This window comes from Notolepis coatsorum (assembly GCF_963971535.1).
Source record: "Notolepis coatsorum genome assembly, chromosome: 2".
NCBI lineage: Eukaryota > Metazoa > Chordata > Actinopteri > Aulopiformes > Paralepididae > Notolepis > Notolepis coatsorum.
In genome coordinates this window covers 176,683,643-176,705,576 of record NC_140166.1, presented here as the reverse complement: position 1 = coordinate 176,705,576, position 21,934 = coordinate 176,683,643, and the positions used below count along the sequence as shown (strand labels likewise).

Here is a 21,934-nt window from a genome sequence, read left to right as displayed (position 1 = left end):
GTTAGCAGAGTGGCTTTGTGGAGTACATTTATTAATGTTATTGATATAGGCCAACTTGTCGGCATTGTTCACGACACGTCTCTCGGAACAAACAATAGGGGGACGAGAATACAACAACAGTGTTCCAGTTATTGTTAGAACATTAGACATTCCCCTGGACATAGCTATGGGAGCTTTGGTTCTAGGCCTGGAAGAGAAGCTTTTTTAGCATCAATAATAAAGGGAGGGGCATTCGCTCTTTAAATCTTGATTTATATTCTCTGCTTGATCTGTGTTGCTATAGTTATGGACAACACATAGGAATGTGCAGCCCCCCCCCCCCCCCCCCCTCAAATTCTGCTTTAAGTTGAGCAGAATGCATGGTTAGCTGACCAGTAGGCTCGGCTCCTTTCCATAGACGACTGTCAGCACTCTGCAACCAGTCATTTGACGTGTGTAACACATAAAGGTACAAGCTGCCCTTAGAGCTAGGGCCTGGCTATGTGTGGGCAGGGCCGCAATCAGTGGGACCAGTGATTTGCTCTCAAAATTGGTTGGTTGGTTGGTCCTGGTCAAAAAATAAAGTCGACCCACACATCCCCAGCACATAGGATGTACTGCAGAAATGTCACAAGTTTGAATCCACCTCACAGTAGTTTGTTGCATGTCATCGCCTCTGTCTCAGCTGTACTGTCGCAATATATTTTTCAATGAAAGAGATGCAACACGGAATGTTGCATCCTGGTGGTGTATTCGGCTAAGGCACTGTACTGTGTGCTGTGCTTGTGACGTTGTGGGTTGAAATCTGTCCCATTATATAATTTGACACACACCATCTCTTCTCTCGAGATCTCTCATCGCTCTTAAATTATGTTATCCAATAATCCAGGAAACACCTTAAAACGAGTTGATAACCTTTGAGAGCTAGCCTGTGTTCGTATATTTCACACGTTGCCTGTATAAATATCGCCCCGAGTGAGAGAGAGGAGAGTCACTTTGTCTCGCTCTCTTCTGGAATGCTGTGGAGAATGCCTAGCCGTCCTCTCCTGGCAGCCTCTTCGTTGTATGCATACCTAGCCAGGATGAGGCCTCGTGCACCGTCTGCATTGTGGGCATACTGTGGCGGAAGGGGTCAGCGCTCCTGGCCCTTGTGTCTGGGCTGATTGATGGTCATCAGTCAGTCGCTAAAAGCATTGCTGTCATCAAAACATTTAGAGCGTAGAAACCAATTGCTTCACAACTCACCAATGTTTGGAAATCTGATATAATCATTTGGGAGCGTGCTAAGTGACGGTTTGTTTGTGTTGATCGTTTGAAAAATGTTGGGTTTTGCTTTCTTTTTTGGGTCGTCAACAGTTTATGACGGAGTTGTCTTTACAAAGTTTTGTTTTAAGAAGTTTGCCAACGATGTTTGTCATTTCAGACGGCATAGTCCTTAGGTTATTGGCACGTCATCTCTCTTTCTCTCTACCGGTGTTCAGGACTAAGTTTAAATGTTACTTGTCCTTTCGGACAAGTTATGTTTTTGTAGGTTTTTATTGATTTTTGCTACCGGGCAGTCCGGTCGAGAGAGTGAAAGAGAGAGGAGGAGGAATGGGAGATAGACCGGGGAAGACATTCGACAAAGATCACCGGGTCTGGGAGTGGAACCCGGGTCGGCCGTGTTGCACCGTAGTGCTGTATGGGGTCCGCCACTTGGGCGCCCCATTCAGGACTAAGTTTAATGTGTAACGGGGACTCATTGAATAAGATTAGTCTCTGACCTCATTTATCATTCTGTCATTTATAACCATCGCTAATTCAATCATTGTGATCATAAGAAAAGACGCTCGTCTCTCTTGTCTGATTTATGGAACTTCCCTAGTAGCCAATCAACGGCTACGTTCACACTGCAAGCCTTAACGGTAAATTCTGATTTATTGCTCTGATCCGATTTTTCTGTTTGTCTGTTCACATTCTCTCTCTCTTTTTTTTTTTTTTATGCTGCCAATATCAGATTCCAGTGTGAACTGGTCCTGAACGGACCACATGCGCAAAAGCACAATAACAAAGACGTCACACATTGTTGGTTTGAGTATTTTGCTTCTTTAAACATGGCTTTTAAGGCTCTTAAGGCTCTTAACTGACACTGCGACCAGGTTCTTCTGTGGACCCGTTCGGCCATTTATTTCTAAATGCATACAAACGCAGACCGGTTACTCTACGACCACTCATGTTTTGCTTGTACAGAAGTGTCACCCTAAATACTTGAGGTCTGACACCTCACTGACTACCTCCGTCACAGCTGTCTTCCATGTTTGTATTCACAGAGTGACTGCCGTCAGCGCAGCGCTGTGACGAATGTCGACCTAGAGTGACGTAAAAGTTGCATGAATTCCGATGTGACTTTTCAGTCTGAGGTCATGTCACGATCAGACCTGTATCTGGTTTAGGGCCACATATTAAAGTGGCCCAAATCACAATTTAAAAGATCAGATTCCATGTGATTTGTGCTGTTCACACTGTCATGAAAAAAGATCTTGAGTCACATACTGTATGAGCAAAATAAAATGTATTTGGGCCACTGTTGCCTGCAGTATGAACGTAGCCAATATGACTGGAAGATGCGACATCAGACCCACATTCTGCAGCTCCCTTCAATAAAACATGTACTTTGAATGTGGGCTTCCAATCAAATAGATTGAGTTATGGAGGCCAGTTTGTATTTTTTAAAGACGTCTCTTTTGCTCTTTGTATAATAATAATACATAACTTAATACATTATGAATAAGTTTACAGCTAAATTAATTAGGTTTCGCAATGTTAAATAACTAATGTCAATAATGTGTGATGTTAGATAAATGTGTCTATAACAGACCTGGGCATTGTACGGCCCGCGGGTCGGATACGGCCGCGGGATGATTCTGACCGGCCCGTGAAAGATTACATGATAATATTTTTTTTTTTTTTTTTTTTTAATATATATATATATATATTTTTTTTTACTTTTTTTTTTCATGTCAACGTTCACATGCACAATATACGCTTACCTAGGATTTGACTTGATTCAACAACAAAGCAGTCGGGGCAAGCCGAAAACGGTCGAAAGTGTGGTTATTTGAAGTTTGGATTTCTTTTTTCACAACTGAGGTAGGTAGATAACATATTTAGAGACTAAAGTACAGAAAAAAGGTACCGTTGGGTACCGGTATCGATTCACAGGTACCGGTACCGTATCGGTTCAAATGTGAACGGTACCCATCCCTACTGAATACACAACTGCAGGGCAAGGGCATTTTTGCTCATGAAATGCATAGCCATGTGAAAGCCTTCATGACAAAGTTGCAATTAATTTCAAGGCAACTAGGCAGCAACAATCTCAAACACATGAAAACCCTGAAAGAAGTCAAACCATCAGCTGATCACCGGCACAGGTACTCATCCATGTTGGGAGCACTGCATGATGAATTTTCAAGGCGTTTTCAAGATTTCAAAAAGGTTGAGGATGAAATGCAGCTGGTTTCCTCTCCCTTTACCTGCAGTGTTGATAGTGCACCCACTGATGTTCAGCTTGAACTCATTGACCTGCAGTCTGATTCACTACTGAAAGAGCACTTTAAGTCAGCATCACTGCTAGAGTTCTACTCTGCTCTCAAGGAGGAGAACTTTTCAAACATGAGGAGACATGCTCAGAAGATGTTGGTTCTCTTTGGATCCACCTATATGTGAACAGACATTCTCAGTCATGACGTTTACCAAGTCCAGGTACAGATCCTCTCTCACTGATGAACATCTGGCAGCTGTGCTTCGCATCTCCACCTCAGACATGCAACCTGACTTTGATGGACTTGTTAAAGCTCAACAGAGACTGGATTTATCACACTGAATGAAAAAAAAAAAAAAAGAGCTGAAGAACACTAAAATGTGGAAATATAACAAGTGAAATGGGACACTTGATATTTTTTTTTCTTTTTTTTGCACAGTTCTGAAAACATTAAATGTTTAATATAGGCATGTAGAGTAAAAAAGGCTACTGGGACACTTTTCTTTACACAGTTCAGTGACATGTCTTGTTTATTTTGGCTATAAGATGATGTGATGTCTTTAGAAAGCTAAGAAAATCCTTGTTTCAATAGTATATGAAACTCAAAATAATAACTTTATTTGTATAGCACTTTTTCATACATGCCCTTTGTTATTAATGTTTCACATTTTGTTTATCATTTTGGAAATAAATTCTATTTGAATAAATGATATTTCTGAAAGCTAACCTCACCTTTTAATTGCCAAATAATAACACATACACATAAATACACTCTTACCAGGGGTCAAAACAATGCCATTTACTGCTTTTTATATAGAAATTAAATGTATATTATGCATAATTGAGTTTGGAATTTTGGCCCGGCCCTCCAACATATTTTCAGTTGCTCATTCGGCCCCCCGGGGAAAATAATTGCCCACCCCTGGTCTATAACATACACAGAATGTCCATCTATTGAATTCCTTTCATCAAATCTTTGTTACGTAATTATTCTGGGGGGGGGGAAAGACAATTTCTTAGGTAAAGGATGTGTCTCATTGCACTATTGCTCGTGGCATACTTGTGCGTTAGGTAAAGGATGTGTAACTATCATTGCACTATTGCTCGTGGCATGTTTGTGCGTTAGGTAAAGGATGTGTATCATTGCACATTTTCGTGGCATACTTGTGCGTTAGGTAAAGGATGTGTATCATTGCACTATTGCTCGTGGCATGTTTGTGCGTTAGGTAAAGGATGTGTATCATTGCACTATTGCTCGTGGCATGTTTGTGCATTAGGTAAAGGATGTGTATCATTGCACTATTGCTCGTGGCATGCTTGTGCGTTTTCTGGTGGTACACATTGTACACAACCTCCTGGGACCCATTCTCCTACTGTGCACTTCAGCAACAATTCTGTCAACTAGAGGTCAAAAACTCCATTGGATACCTTTTTAAAAGTGAGCCTGCGAAACACGGTAACGCCGGCAGGCCCGATATCGGAAATGACTGATCATAATATCGGCCAAACCAATATATCAGTCTTCCACTAGAAGAGGGTGGGGTAAACATTAATTTGATAAGAGGATTAACGGATTACTAAGAGTTTAACGAATGCAGGTATTTTATTAACTTAGAACCAAGTTGTAAAACGGAACCAGCTAACGGAAGCCAACCGTAGACCAGACATGAGGTCCATCTCTTGTTGGGAGGAGAGAAAAAAACAAGCGCAAAGTCTTTTTGAAGATCAAATCGACTTGCTTTATAAATGAGGAGCCATTGTGTTGGAGGTGTTTTTAAAACGATGTTTTTTAAAGCCCCAGGCATGACCCCAGTCCTCTTTAAGCCCCTTCTTCTCACTGTGAACATAGAGGCTTGTCTTGTGCCATTCAACCATTAGCACCACTTGTTAAGGTCAGTGTCAAGAGTGTTTCCTTAGTAATCATGCACACTCCTTTCGTGTAAAGGCTTTGCTAATAATCTCTTTCAGTATGTGAAATCTCTTGTCTACAATCCTCCAGACGCTCACTCAGAATGCAATAGGTTTACGTTGCCTCTCTGACTCATGTCATGCATAGTGAGCTTTTGGTATTTGGGTAGTGGCCCTTCTGATGTACTCCTTCTATAATACTCCTATTACTTTGGACATAAAATGACACAATAGCCACCCTGGTTTAGAAGCACATTGTCCGCTAATTAGAGGGTATTTTCAACCATATGAGTTGAAAGGGAAATGGGTTTAACTTTTGCCCGAGTCTTTTTATGGATTTTCCCATCTGAAATGTTACATAGGTACTCTTTGTCATTTGGCCAGATTTTGAAGTCTTCAGATTATCAAGCTGTTCAGAATTATTGCTGATGTCACAAGGGGGGCATACGTAATAAATTACCTTTTTTAATTCATCAATTAGCTATGCTTTTTGGAGCCAGGAACACTTGCTGCCTCCAATTTCTCCATGCTGCATACCATATTGTTTGCCTTTTTCAGTATGTGATCTGTTAGTATGCAAAGAATGTATGCGACAGAGATTGGTATGCATGCCAAAAGCACTGACATTTGAAGTATATGTAGCGGATGGTTGCTTCAATTCCACAATTCTTTGCGCCAGGTAATTTCCAGTGCCATTTATGGGTCAGCTAAAAATGATCAAACAAACATACAAAGCAACAACATACTGGCCACTGAAGCATCGTTTGTGTTTTTTGTGTGCTAAACTGACAGTATATCTTCCTGATTGCACAGCCTAGCAAGTGGAAACAGCTGGACCTTATTTTTCTTTCTTCTGCTATTACTGTATGAACGGCCTCTTCCACCTGCGGTACAAGTCCTCCAGTATGTTGTATGTAGTATGTTGCACATACTGCACTCAGCTCCAACAGTATGTGGTCTGATGTACATATTTTTTTTTTTTTTTTTTTTACTTTATTTTTTAGCGTTTATCGCTTTTCTGGTCAAGCATGACCGACAGTTGTAGAGTGAAACGGGAGGGAGAACAGGGGAAGACATTCGGCAAATGACGGCGGGTCCGGGAATCGAACTCGGAGTCAACCAGAACCGTGACGCAGCACGGCTCCTCCCGACGCAGAAATAGCGCAGAGATACGTGGTGAGCTACTGGAGCTCCCCTGATGTACATCTTTTATGTATATAGTATAGCCTATGCAATTAATTTGGATGCAGCAACTGACTACCTAATGTACTACTCGGTTTGTAAACGTTTTATTTTTACTCTTGGGTGTAGGATTGGGAAATAATTCATATTTCCTACACCCTCAATAAATGGTCAATATAAGGAAAGATTCAGAAAAATAAACAACGCACATCCTCCGTTCCTTGGTGCTGAGCCAAACTGTAAAAACAGTAGTACATATAAGGCTGTCAGAAGTAGGCATTTGGAAGCATTAAGACCATATTCACTGAAGCTACCATTTTTCATATGCTGTCAAAAACACTTAAAGCTACATTGCGTAACTTTCTCCACCTGTCTCCACCTACTGGCAGTGAGAGTAAGTAGTTATCCGAGTTTGTCCTCGCTGCGTTTTTTTTATTTCTTTATATTTTAAATTGTATTTATTCCTCTGAACGCAGAATTTCTTTTTATCTGGAGCATCCATTCCAGAAACCTTTCTCGGACGCTTCTTTTGTTTTTCCTCCATTTTCACTCCGTCACTGCTGTTGTTCTTGTTGTGCTCTTCTCTTTCTCTCTGGACTCTGGCAAACTAACCAATCATTGCTGGTTGACGTAAAACACATCACTACCGGTGCGGTGCGCCAGCGCGGAAACATCTGCACAGACACTACTCCGGTATACTGAGAAGTACAGAGTCCCCTGGCAGTGTTGTAAATGTTACGGCTGTTCATTTATATGTAAAAGTTCGGCACTGCGGCTTTAATGCGCAACAGTGTTAAAACGTTTCCAAAGTGCAACTCCTAAACATCTGCAGACTCTTGATTTCTTAATCAGATCTTTCTTGATATTTTCATGTTCTCTTTCCTAGTGAGGAATCAACTTTGATTACTCTTGAGGCGGTGTATAGAGTGCATGGATGGGGTGAAACCGTACCAAGTAAACAAGGGTCTCACTTACTGTATCAGACAAGTTTTGAATCATCAAATTGAATCATCAGGCATGAACAATGAACAGTCTTTTCTCCCCGCTAATTTCCCCCAGAGTTCAAAAGGGTATCTTGATAGACACAGATGAGACTATACAATAGATGAACCCATGTGTGTTTGTTTGTTGGTTGAAAAATGAATCCTCTCCCATTTTTATCATCCATTTTTATGTTTCTAGGTGAATCACAGCCACACTCAGACATTAGGGTTATATACTAATTCAATGATTGAAGGAGGGTTTATATGACCACATCAATTCATTAGATAAGCTTTTTAGATCTAGAAGTTCATAGAGATGATTGACCCAATTTTCGAATCATCAACTTACCCGCCTCCCAGGATATTCTCACAAAGCCTGCAAGATGTCATAAGCCGTGTTTCCATTAAATTGTCAAGTGAATTATAAGCACACTTTTTAAATGTCACAAAAAAGAAAATGTGAATGAGGTCAGTTGGGTTGAGGCTGTTTCTACCTGAACACATTCCCTCAACGTCAGAAAAAAACATCCAATGAAGAAACAAAGCTTGAATTAACTTCTATTGGGCTTTTCTTTCATGTCAACTAATATAAGACCATATGTCTTGCTTTTTGAAGCAAGATGAAGACAGAAGTGCAGCCAATATTCTGATACATGAACCGACCAGTGACTGGGAGCAACTGTAACAGGAGTGATCAGTATCAGCTACCTGAAGCTGTTATGCCATGAGATATGCGATAAGCATGATGTGTTACATTCCTCTGGTTAATATGGCTGCTCCCAACAGACTAACTATAACAACATTATAATGAACATGTTACATGTTAATATGGCTGCTCCCAACAGACTAACTATAACATTATAATGAACATGTTAATATGGCTGCTCCCAACAGACTAATATAACAACATTATAATGAACATGTTAACATGGCTGCTCCCAACAGACTAATATAACAACATTATAATGAACATGTTGCATGTTAATATGGCTGCTCCCAACAGACTAATATAACAACATTATAATGAACATGTTGCATGTTAATATGGCTGCTCCCAACAGACTAATATAACAACATTATAATGAACATGTTACATGTTAATATGGCTGCTCCTAACAGACTAAATATAACAACATTATAATGAACATGTTACATGTTAATATGGCTGCTCCCAACAGACTAATATAACAACATTATAATGAACATGTTACATGTTAATATGGCTGCTCCCAACCAGGTTTTTGGCCACTCTGACGATTTTGTCAGAACTTTTGTCTAGTTCTTTAGGTACCAGAAGTTCCAGAACTCATCTTGGAAGGACGACTTTTTGTATTGATGCAGCGGAATCATGGAATCTCTTACAACGTGACCGTGTCTCTTTTGGATGGTTTAGATTCTTAATTAATAACCGTCCTACTTGTAAATACTTTTCTTTAATGTGATATTACATATTATTGAGCTGTGTTTATTTTTGACTGTGTGTTGGTGATTGATTTATTGTAAGTTTTAAATTGATTGTGTGTATTTTGTAATCTCATTGTCATGTACACTTGTGCACCATTGAAAATGACTCTGGAGTTTAAATACAGTATTTATAAAAATAACTTGTTCAAGGCATACCACTAAGTACATCAGTTCATCAACATGGTGGACGGGTCAGTCAGACAGTTAATCCCATCTTCTGCTGCATCACAGCAGGTCAAAGGTCACACTACAGCTTTTCTTTTGGGGGGGGGGGGGGGGGTGACACACTCAAATTGTGAAATCAACTGACCGACAGAAGAGTTGTGTAATCTAGTGGGAATGTGTTCCTATCTGAGGTGACCTACAAGAAGGTGACAGTGATCCGCCAATGTGTGACTGATGAAATACTGGAATCCGATAATGAAACATCGCTCCTGGAGTGATTCAAGAGATACATATATATATTCAGGTTACAATGACAACTAATTCTAAAACCTTGGGAGTGCTGTGTGTGGGTATATACTGTATAGGCTTGCTTACATGTTCAAATGTTTTTTTGACCAGTTAATCATGTGATAGAATATGTACATTTTGTCAGTTTAGAGATACATAATTCTAATGGATGTTTGCTCATAAGCTATTCTGCTATTCTGTTTTGTGTTTTTCTGTTTACATGTGATGTATTGTATATTGTACATACACTTTTATTATGTTCTTGTGTGATGTACCGCACATTTAATTGCTGTCTGATATATTGCAAATGTTATTGCTGTCATCTTGGCCAGGTCTCCCTTGCAAAAGAGATCTTGTATCTCAATGGGACTTCCTGGTTAAATAAAGGTTACATTTTTTTTTAAATATATTTAAATAATAATAAGCCATTTCATTGGGAATATTTTAATAGACATGTTTTCCATCTGCTTGTTAGAATTGCATGGCCAACCTAGCCAAAGATTTCAAGAATTTCCACACCTACACATTTATATATATTGTGACGAGCCGGTGGTGTTCAGGCTCGACGCGGTTCAAAACAAACAAATTCAAATGTCCACACAAGCACAATTTCAATAAATAAAAGATATTTATTGAATATAAGCACAACAGTCCGATGGGCAATTAGAGTAGTCGGATAACAGTCCAGAGGCAAAACGCGTATCGGGCTCTCGTACAAAAAGGGAATGTTCAATACTCAGGCTCAGGGTTTGTCTTCCGGTCCAGGGTCAGTTTCACAAGGGGGTTTCTCAGCCAGTCTAGGGTCCAGTACCACGAACACCTTCTCGCTTTCTCCTCTCCTTACAACTACCTCTCACCTCACAAACTCCGTATATCGCTCTCTCTCTCTGCACTCTGCTCCTTCCTCACCTCCACTCACCATTACTCTATCTTTCCTAGGGTTTTATGGTATGTGTGTGTGTGTGTGTGACACGTGTGTGTGTGTGTGGGATGTGGGTGATCACGTGGTGCACAGGTGTGTTCTATCAGTCCTAATCAGCTCCCTAATTGACTCTCATCTGCCCGTGGCAGTAGTATCTCCCTCCCTCCACGTAGCCATGGAACGGGGGATGATATCTGCCACAATATATATTATACATAACCTGCATGAAAAAAATTCAGAGCTTTCGTTTCACTCAGCTCAGTAAATTTCTGAGCTTCGCTCTTCAGTAACCCTACAAGGGGTTAAAACATCAACCGACAGCGAATGACAGTACACGCATTCATTATGTTTCCCAACAGGAATTCTCAGGATTTTTGAGATGCCAGCATTTTCCCACTCTGCAAATTTACTCCCTTGTACCATCAGAGTTCTTCGCCTATGAACAGGCGTGTTGTTGTTCTTGTTTTTGTTGTTGTCGTCGTTGTTTTGAAATGTACCATTATTACTGATATTCCTTATATTCCTGGGCTACCAACTTGTTGTACTAAACCAGGGGTTCCCAAAGTTTTCAGGCCGCGACCCCCGAAATAACGGTGTCAGAGAGCCGCGACCCCCACTATTATAGGGGTGGTAATTTTTTTTTTAATAAATGTAAAGTACATTTTTTTTTTTTTTATTAAATCAATACATTCTGGAAATCATCTCGCGACCCCCTTGGGAACCACTGTACTAAACAGTATGAACCTCCTCCCCAGGATCACCAAGCCGCTGACGTTTGCAGACTGTGTGGGCGACGAGCTGCCACTGGGCTGGGAGGTGGTGTACGATCAACAGGTGGGCGTCTACTACATCGACCACATCAACAGTGAGTATCTCCCCCGCCCGCCTTCCACCAGCGCCTCCGGGGGCCATCTGTGGCCCCATATCCACACCTATCCACACCTATCCACACCTATCCATACCTATCCAAGCCTATCCACACATATCCACACCTATCCACGCCTATCCACGCCTATCCACACCTATCCACGCCTATCCATACCTATCCAAGCCTATCCACACATATCCACGCCTATCCACGCCTATCCACGCCTATTCAAATCGTGAATAATAATTTAAAAAAATCACATTGTTCCTTTATGCCGCGTTTGTGCTGACGTGTGTGTGCACCGCCAAAACAAATGTCAAGTTTGTCCCAGTATGACAGTATGTTAGTATGATATATTATATATTCTTTTGATTATTGGGCTATGATGTCATTTTACACCACCTGTTACTGTGAATCACCTCACCTGATCGCCATCATCTGTCCTGATTTGTGCCATATATTGAAACTCATTTTGATTCTCTGGATATCAAGTGATTATTTTAACTGTCACCCCCCCCCCATCTCATTCACTCCAGACTAAGTACTGGTTTGCTTACTTCTTTTTTTTCTGGGTGAAACACTAACTAATGGCATGATTTTATTTATATTTTGATTACATGACATAAAACGTAGACTTCTCTTCAAACCACCTGCGTTGAATGCAAACCAATACCAATATGGCTTCCTCTATACATATAATCCAGATCATTGTCTGGGAGAGAAAAAAGCACACCTTGTAGTAGAATTGGGTTACCAAGTGAATGAATTGATTCCATCACATATCACTTGCATAACATGGGGTTGTGGAGACATATAGTCAGTCTTTCCTAATCACAAGTATGCGTGGAACTTCTGGAATTTGTTTGTACTCTGCCTTTTTTTTTTGCCCGTCTGACCTTGCACAATGCCGTTTTTGACCGCAGTCTTTGACACAGAGTGTGTCACAATTAAATCCTGCTGCAGCCTCATCACGCTCTGAATCACTGCCTTGTCTCGTATCCTCACCCCACCTCTTGTGTCAGACTACTACATTGTTTTCTTTGGAGTTGGCCTTATATGCTTGTTATGTTCCGTTTTTACTAGAGGCAGGGCATGGAAATAATTATAATAAAATAAAAATAATAAAATAATTATTTTGTTTGTCAACCAACCAGCCATAGTGGCTTGTGGATTCAGAATTCCCCCCGGCGAGTTTGAAGGGGGAAGGGGTTTCGTAGAGTTAGAAAAGCCGGATTCAACACTTATTGACTACCTGCCAATGGGGCCGGTAAAATAGACAAACTTACCAGCCACAGCCAAAATGTAACAACACATATTCACCACCAGCTGGTGTTCGTGGGTAACTCCAGACCCTGTAGACGTCTTGATGGTCAGGTAGGGAGAAGAAAGACGATGGCGCTCGCCGCCTATACTGTGGATAACCTTAACTCATTGACCGCCACACTGTTTTCCCATCTCTACTCAATGGCGCCAGCGTTATTGACCATTTTAGCAATGTTTGCGGACCCATCGTGTGTTCTGTATTATAGCTATGAAGACAATAGTATGGCCCATTTGACAGGCATTGTTCATAGTCCAACACTGACTAACCAGTTCAGTTCTACTGTAATTTGTGCGCTATTCCATGCTAAACATTGCCCCTTTCCAAAATAATCCAGTCTTTTTTCATAGATTGTGAGATATGACGCGTTATATGCATTATCAATCAAGCAATCAAATTTATTTGTATAGCACATTTAGACATGACACTTGTCAACCAAAGTGCTTCACAGTATGTTGCATAGCTCAAAACAAAGAAAAGTGCTAAAGTATAGAATGAACAGAAAATATAAACAACCAACGGACAGACAAAGAAACAAAACAACAATTATGCCCAAATCGTTTGGGTTGCTCGCCTGCACCTCCAAATACTTCCAAATCAAAGGTATATACCATGTGTCTTCACAAAATCATCAAGCATGTTTTAGGTCCAGTAAAATACGACACTGTGATCGGTACAGAAGCATGTTTTAGGTAAAAAAAAAATACCAGCAGGTTACCTAAGATAGACCTTACCTCAGTCAGAAGGTACTCCAAAATGAATAAATCCCAGTCTTCCCATGGCGATCGCAATTACTCGTGTATATTGGGCATGGCTACCATACGGGAAAGAATAGGTCTGAGGCACCAAATCTCCTCCCGATTGCTATGTCCTGATCCACTCCGAGGCGGAAGCAGCCGGAGGTAACACAGTACTGGAAGACAACTGATATCCCCAGTTCAAAAGGCAGGCGATACTGCCACCTGGCGGGATTCGATTGTCATTGCAATTCCAACGTAGGCAGCTGTGCCAGGGAGACCCAGGCAGCTCCGAGTGAGTGTTTAGAGCGGGGATAAAAGGAAAAAGATCAAAGGATCAAAACCCAAGAAAAGTCAGGTTTGGCACTCAACGGTTGGCGACGAAACCCGACTTTTCTCGGGTTTGGGGGCCAATGTGTTAAGAGTCGCATTCAATATTTGGACAACGTAGTATTGTTGAGCTGTGATCACTTTTAACCATTGTGAATAGATCAACAGTTATTCAGGTCTTTGGGAAAACATTTATTTGCAAAGAGGAAGTTTGCCGGGAAGGGGTCCAGAATACAGGCTCCATACATCCTGTCTCCTTTAAACACGAGGTCCCCTTCCTCCCCACTCTTTTCTGTTCAACATTCTCAGGCGCACACACACACACCATATTACTGGTTCCTATGTCGGACTGAAAGGTTACCAATATTCACCGTTCGCTGTCCTGGTAATAGTGTTCTCATGGCGTGTTATTCACTTCCTAGTACCAATAGGGCACAATGCCGTTAACCTTTACCACGGTTGTCATTTAAATGGCGTTTGCCCGTTATTTGATTACAATCACGCGTCGGTTGCCTACCGAGATGTCTAGGTTGATGAAATCAAAATACTGTGAATAGACACGGCCCGTTCAGTATTATTATCCGATCCTTCGATAGGCCCTTTTTTTTCTTGTCATAAATGGGTAAACACAGGTGTAACCAGAGATACAGAATAATGAATACACAGCTTGTTATTCTATATCTATGTGTGACACCTGCTTTTATGTACGTCCTGATTGGATCTAACAGATACTAGTCGGGGCCAATCATGGCATATTTGAATTGATTGGTATTGATCGGTATAAGGTATATTAAGCCCAATCAAATTCTGTTAAAAAGAATAAATGAAAACCTGTGATGTAGGCAATTTTCTTTCTTTAAGCAGAACTATTCAATTAGCAAGCATATCTTACCTACATTGAAATGGTTTGACTAACTTTAATATACTTGAAGTGTGCACCGTACAAATATCGGATCGAGACTCGGCATCGGCAGATACTCAATATCAAATTACTCGGATCGAGATTGGGGGCAGAAAAACGTAACCGGGACATTTCATAACTGCTCTTTTTTTGCCATGTCCCGCCGTCAGAGACCACCCAGATCGAGAACCCGCGGACACAATGGCGGCAGGAGCAGGAGCGCATGCTGAAGGAGTACCTGGTGGTGGCCCAGGAGGCCCTCAGCGCCAAGAAGGAGATGTACCTGGTGAAGCAGCAGCGCTTGGAGCTCGCTCAGCAGGAGATGATGCTGTTCCACGAGCTCTCAGAGGAGGACAACCGCTCCCTGGCCAGCAGTAAGACGCCTCCAACCCCACCCACCCAGAATATACAGTTTATATACACCAAGCTAACCTCTCAGAGGAGGACAACCGCTCCCTGGCCAGCAGTAAGACACCTCCAACCCCACCCACCCAGAATATACAGTTTATATACACCAAGCTAACCTCTCAGAGGAGGACAACCGCTCCCTGGCCAGCAGTAAGACACCTCCAACCCCACCCACCCAGAATATACAGTTTATATACACCAAGCTAACCTCTCAGAGGAGGACAACCGCTCCCTGGCCAGCAGTAAGACACCTCCAACCCCACCCACCCAGAATATACAGTTTATATACACCAAGCTAACCTCTCAGAGGAGGACAACCGCTCCCTGGCCAGCAGTAAGACACCTCCAACCCCACCCACCCAGAATATACAGTTTATATACACCAAGCCAATAAAATATTACTGAATCGATGCTTAGAAACATTTTATTGGTGGCAATTAAATGTTCCAAAGTGTCTAGTCTGATGGAAATACAGGAAATTCAGAAGCACTAAGATTGTTCCCAAAAGACCCTGTTAAAGTGCATCTTTAGCTATTTTGGGGTCATACAAATTTATCTTTTAGATGCAGCAATTACTCTATATAGCCCTATAGAGTCACCTATATAGAATAACCTACGCAAAGACACACTAACCTCACTCTCGCTATATAGAATAACCTACGCAAAGACACACTAACCTCACTCTTTCTATATAGAATAGCCTACGCAAAGACACACTAACCTCACTCTTTCTATATAGAATAGCCTACGCAAAGACACACTAACCTCACTCTTTCTATATAGAATAGCCTACGCAAAGACACACTAACCTCACTATATAGAATAGCCTGCGCAAAGACACACTAACCTCACTATATAGAATAGCCTGCGCAAAGACACACTAACCTCACTATATAGAATAGCCTATGCAAAGACGCACTAACCTCACTATATAGAATAGCCTACGCAAAGACACACTAACCTCACTATATAGAATAGCCTACGCAAAGACACACTAACCTCACTATATAGAATAGCCTACGCAAAGACACACTAACCTCACTCTCATTCCACTGTCCCACGTTAACAAACTCCTCCGTCCCTCCATAAAACAACTCGGGACCTAGCGAGACACATTAACCTGTCTCTCAGCCGGCTGCAGGAGATATACTGTACGTACACCAAGCCAACCCCTCCCTCCCCACGACAACATGCACCTCGGGGTCTGCCACTTCCTGTTCTGCTGGAGCTCATACCTCCTGATTCACGGTTCAAAAAGAAATGGTTCCGTTTGGGGGGGGGGGGGGGGGGGAGAACATCTGCTGCTACTTTTGGGGCACTTTGATATGTCGTTTTTAATTTTTTTTTACATTGTTCTGTTGGGGGGGAAAATGTTTTTGTAACTGGTTTGCCTTCCTGCCAGCAAACACAATACCCATTGTTTTCACCAATTTGCCTCTTCACAACTCCTGTTCACGTCTCATGCCAGCGTGTCAGCTCAGCTGTACGGTGGAGGGTCCGTTCCATCCCCCGAGTACGCCCCCATTTCCCCCCAGTGATTGGACAAACACGCCCGACGCACACGTCTTAACAACCGCTTACAAATTCACTTACAACAACTGGATCTTTTTTTCGTTTATTTTTTTTCTTCTTCTCTCCTTCCAATTACAGACTTGATTTTGGAGCCGCGTATCAGGTGTTACCTCTGCTCGGTGCATATGAGCCATACCGCACAATGCTCCGTCCCTTCCTTCCTTCCTCCCTCCCTCCATCCCTCCCTTCCTCCCTCTGCCGCTCTCCCTCTCACACTCCTGGGGGGGGTATGGAGGTCCTCTTTGAGTCTGGCCTGAAAGTGAGAGTGCCTGTGGAGCGGCTGTGCACCGCCAGCTCAGGGTCCTGGAAACAAGAGGTCAATGATGAAAATCCAGCCGGATTAAAAATATCTGAGTAAACGGTTGGAAGTGTGGTCAGGCTTTTCTTCCGATTATACATGTTAGCACTCGGCCCCTGGCGCCTATATCTGGATGTGTCGCACACACTGCGGTTCAACGGATCTGGCTGTGCAGCATGAGTTCTGGATCTAGGACATGGAAGCTGCCTTCGATTCGTTCAATTTGCCTTGTTCGCTTCGCCGCCATCTTTATTATTATTATTATTATTATTATAAATTCTTTAGATCACGGGCGGCTGAGTGGCGCAGTGGGCAAGGCGCTCAGCACTAACGCAGGAGATGCTGGTATCGAGCCCAGCTCTCGGCGTTGCTACCGGCTTGGCCGGTCGTTCATACTAATACAATTGGCAGTATTAGGGGGTGGGAAAGCCGGTGGGTGGGGATTGGACGTTGTGGACTGCCCAGACCGTGCAGGCTTTTAAATCATTTTTTTTTTTTTTTATTATTATTATTGATCTTTTCCCCCCTCCATTTTCCTCCGATTTTCTCCCATCCCAATGTTAGTCGTTATGCCAATTCCCAATCCCCTTCCTGGTCGCTGCGCACTTACCCCCCACAGTCAGATCATCTGGGAGAGTGGAGGCTATCACGTGCTTCCTCCGACACACGTCCAGCCAATCAACCGCTTCTTTTTCACCTGGCAGCGCGGATATTCTCCGAGAGGGCGTAGCGTGTGGGAGGACCACACTATCCCACTCAGGTCCCATCCGCGCTTAGCAGGCGCCCCGACCGAACTGTAGGGGTCGCTGTCCACAACGCCCAGGACCCACCCTCCAGCTTTCCCCACCCCCTAATACTGCCAATTGTATTAGTGTGAACGGCCAGCCAAGCTGGTGACAACGCCGGGAGCTGGATTCGAACACGCGAACCCACCGTCTCCAGCATTGGTGACGAACGCAATCTCCGCTACGCCACCTGACCGCCACGCCACCTGACCGCCCCGATACTGTATTAGTTAGTTTGACTATTTTTGTTCTTGTGGTTTTGACATTGAAGTGAACGGGTGCTTCCCCATCCGTACCCTCCATTGCTTCAAAGTCGATCAGTGAAGTGAATAAGATAAGATATTCCTTTATTGATCCCCTTGGGGAAATCTGGGCGTCATAGCAGCATGGGGGAAGGGGGGGGGGTACAGGTATGAGCATGGTAATGCTAGAAAGACATAAATTTAGGCAAACATTTTTTTATCTGAATATAAACATATGAGGGAAAAAAAGACTATGTAAACAATCTAATTAACTCTGAATATAAAGAGAATAAGGCAAATGTACACAGTTAGTCGCTCAATGTCGCAGCACACATGAACGTGGCTCTTTTAGACCGCGGTCAGATCAGCTTTACTCCCATTGAAAAGCAATAGCAAGCCAACCGTCCTGCTCCCTACTAGTCCTCCTTTAGAACAGCTCTTGCCCCCACGTTAGTCACCCCCCCTTCAGCCACCTCCACCCAGCTTGCCTTACACCTCCAGTGAGCCGCCGGGCCAGACTGTCTGGGAGCCCCGCCACCAAGGCCTGGAGGAACCCACACCTCGGCTCTCGTGTCAGAGGACACTGGATCCACCCCACTCTGTTGTGGTCACATCTGTCACAACACAAAAGTCACCTTTCAGTCCTAACTCGATGCCTTTTCTCTCTCTCTTCCTCTTTCTTTCATCTCTCTTCCCTTTCTCCCTTTCTGTCTGTCTCTTTCTCTGTCTCTCTCTCTCCCTGTTTCTCGCTATCCTATCTATCCCTCTCTCTCTCTCACACCACTATCTCTCCCTTCCTCTCTTTTTTTCTCTCTCTCACACAGCGGTCTCCGGCTCGTCTTCGAACGCAAAATACGACCCTGACCAAATAAAGGTGGAAATAGCTTGCAGACGAGAGCGGGTAAGTCATTATCGAAAATCAGAACAATGGGTTGGACGTCAGAGCCAGCCTGTGTGGCCCCAGCTGGAGAGAGAGGGAGGGAGGGGGGCTTTCTGGGCACTAGGGGCCGGGGGTGTGGCCCCTACAGGATACGCAGGCTATGGCCCCGGGGCCCGTAGAGGATGAGAATGAGATGAACCCCAGAGGGTCATTTAGAGGCTGGGTTAGTGTATCAGAGGGTCAGGTAGAGGCTTAGTGTATCAGAGGGTCAGATAGAGGCTGGGTTAGTGTATCAGAGGGTAGAGGCTGGGTTAGTGTATCAGAGGGTCATGTAGAGGCTGGGTTAGTGTATCAGAGGGTCGGATATAGGCTGGGTTAGTGTATCAGAGGGTCATGTAGAGGCTGGGTTAGTGTATCAGAGGGTCAGATATAGGCTGGGTTAGTGTATCAGAGGGTAGAGGCTGGGTTAGTGTATCAGAGGGTCAGATAGAGGCTGGGTTAGTGTATCAGAGGGTCAGGTAGAGGATTAGTGTATCAGAGGGTCATGTAGAGGCTGGGTTAGTGTATCAGAGGGTCAGATAGAGGCTGGGTTAGTGTATCAGAGGGTCAGGTAGAGGCTAAGTTAGTGTATCAGAGGGTCAGGTAGAGGCTGGGTTAGTGTATCAGAGGGTCAGGTAGAGGCTGGGTTAGTGTATCAGAGGGTAGAGGCTGGGTTAGTGTATCAGAGGGTCAGGTAGAGGCTGGGTTAGTGTATCAGAGGGTAGAGGCTGGGTTAGTGTATCAGAGGGTCATGTAGAAGCTGTAGAGGCTGGGTTAGTGTATCAGAGGGTCAGGTAGAGGCTAAGTTAGTGTATCAGAGGGTCAGGTAGAGGCTGGGTTAGTGTATCAGAGGGTCAGGTAGAGGCTGGGTTAGTGTATCAGAGGGTAGAGGCTGGGTTAGTGTATCAGAGGGTCAGGTAGAGGCTGGGTTAGTGTATCAGAGGGTAGAGGCTGGGTTAGTGTATCAGAGGGTCATGTAGAGGCTGTAGAGGCTGGGTTAGTGTATCAGAGGGTCAGGTAGAGGCTAAGTTAGTGTATCAGAGGGTCAGGTAGAGGCTGGGTTAGTGTATCAGAGGGTCAGGTAGAGGCTGGGTTAGTGTATCAGAGGGTAGAGGCTGGGTTAGTGTATCAGAGGGTCAGGTAGAGGCTGGGTTAGTGTATCAGAGGGTAGAGGCTGGGTTAGTGTATCAGAGGGTCATGTAGAGGCTGTAGAGGCTGGGTTAGTGTATCAGAGGGTCAGATAGAGGCTGTAGAGGCTGGGTTAGTGTATCAGAGGGTCATGTAGAGGCTGGGTTAGTGTATCAGAGGGTCATGTAGAGGCTGGGTTAGTGTATCAGAGGGTCATGTAGAGGCTGTAGAGGCTGGGTTAGTGTATCAGAGGGTCATGTAGAGGCTGGGTTAGTGTATCAGAGGGTCATGTAGAGGCTGGGTTAGTGTATCAGAGGGTCAGATAGAGGCTGGGTTAGTGTATCAGAGGGTCATGTAGAGGCTGGGTTAGTGTATCAGAGGGTAGAGGCTGGGTTAGTGTATCAGAGGGTCATGTAGAGGCTGGGTTAGTGTATCAGAGGGTCATGTAGAGGCTGGGTTAGTGTATCAGAAGGTCAGATAGAGGCTGGGTTAGTGTATCAGAGGGTCATGTAGAGGCTGGGTTAGTGTATCAGAGGGTCATGTAGAGGCTGGGTTAGTGTATCAGAAGGTCACACAAACTCTGCTCAGCCGTGTTGATAAACATCTAGTCTAGTTACTCCAAAACGAACTAGAAAGCTACCTGAGAATTCACCGTTTCACTATTGTTGTTTTTACAATCACACGGCCTGCAATCTTCATTTGCTATTCAAAAAGGATCCTCTATCTTTGATTCACAGTGCCTCAGAATGCTTTTGTTTTGATTCATGATGGTATAAAATTAGGGATGTTCGATATTGGCTTTTTTACCGATATCCGATATACCGGTATTGTCCAACTCTTAATTTCCGATACCGATATCAAATAGAAGAGTTCATCCTAAGATTAATATTTCTGCATGACATTTGGTGTTACGTGGGTGTGCGTCTGTGTGTACACGCATGTGTTTCCCCTAACATAGCTGAAGTGTTAACCTGTCTGCGTGAATAGTCATGACTAGGCATCCTGGCTGGTGGTGATGACAGGAGGCCATTGTGTGCCACCATGCTAACCCATGCTAACCCATGCTAACCCGGCGCTGGGCCCTGTGTTCACAGCTCACCAGGTTGAAACAGGAGCTGGTCCAGATGAAGCAGGAGCTCCAGTACAAGGAGATGGGTGTGGAGACGCTGCAGGAGTGAGTCCATCTCTGTTCCTCTCTCTCTCTGTCCTCTCTGTTCTCTGTTCCTCTCTGTTCCCCCCCCTCTCTCTCTCTCTCTCTCTCTCTCTCTCTCTCTCTCTCTCTCTCTCTCTCTCTCTCTCTCTCTCTCTCTCTCTCTCTCTCTCTCTCTCTCTCTCTCTCTCTCTCTCTCTCTCTCTTCCTCTCTCTCTCCCTCCCTCTATCCTCTCACTCTGTGTTCCTCTCTCTCTCTGTTCCTCTCTCTCTCTGTTCCTCTCTCTCTCTGTTCCTCTCTCTCTCTCTCTCACATACACACATAGAGAGAGAGGGGGAGAGAGAGAGGCGGAGCTTCTATTTTCTAACATTTACATGTTCCTCTCTGTCCTCTCTGTCTCTTCCTCTATGTCCCTCTCTGTCCCTCTCTGTCCTCTCTCTGTCTCTTCCTCTATGTCCTTCTCCGTCTCTCTCTGTCCTCTCTGTTCCTCTCTGTCCTTCTCTGTCCTCTCTCTTCCTCTCTGTCTCTCTCTCTCTGTCCTCTCTCTCTGTCCTCTCTGTTCCTCTCTGTCCTCTCTCTTCCTCTCTGTTCCTCTCTGTCTCTCTCTGTCCTCTCTGTCCTCTCTCTTCATCTCTGTTCCTCTCTCTTCCTCTCTGTCCCTCTCTGTCTCTCTGTCCCTCTCTGTCGTTCTGTCTCTCTGTTCCTCTCTGTCCTCTCTCTTCCTCTCTGTCGCTCTCTCTCTGTCCTCTGTCTCTGTCCTCTCTGTCTCTCTGTTCCTCTCTGTCCTCTCTCTTCCTCTCTGTCCTCTGTCTCTGTCCTCTCTGTTCCTCTCTGTCATCTCTCTGTCTCTGTTCTCTCTG

General features: G+C 43.8%; 1 protein-coding gene across 1 annotated transcript in view; it reads left to right on the top strand.

The window, feature by feature from the left end:
* wwc3 (WWC family member 3) overlaps positions 1-21,934 on the top strand; it is a 104,243-nt gene that overhangs the window by 38,549 nt on the left and 43,760 nt on the right. Inside the window, exons 2-5 of the mRNA XM_084336638.1 lie at positions 11,170-11,279; positions 14,742-14,945; positions 18,701-18,777; positions 21,018-21,097. Coding sequence (XP_084192764.1) covers positions 11,170-11,279; positions 14,742-14,945; positions 18,701-18,777; positions 21,018-21,097 — 471 coding nt within the window. The remainder of the gene's footprint in view (positions 1-11,169; positions 11,280-14,741; positions 14,946-18,700; positions 18,778-21,017; positions 21,098-21,934) is intronic.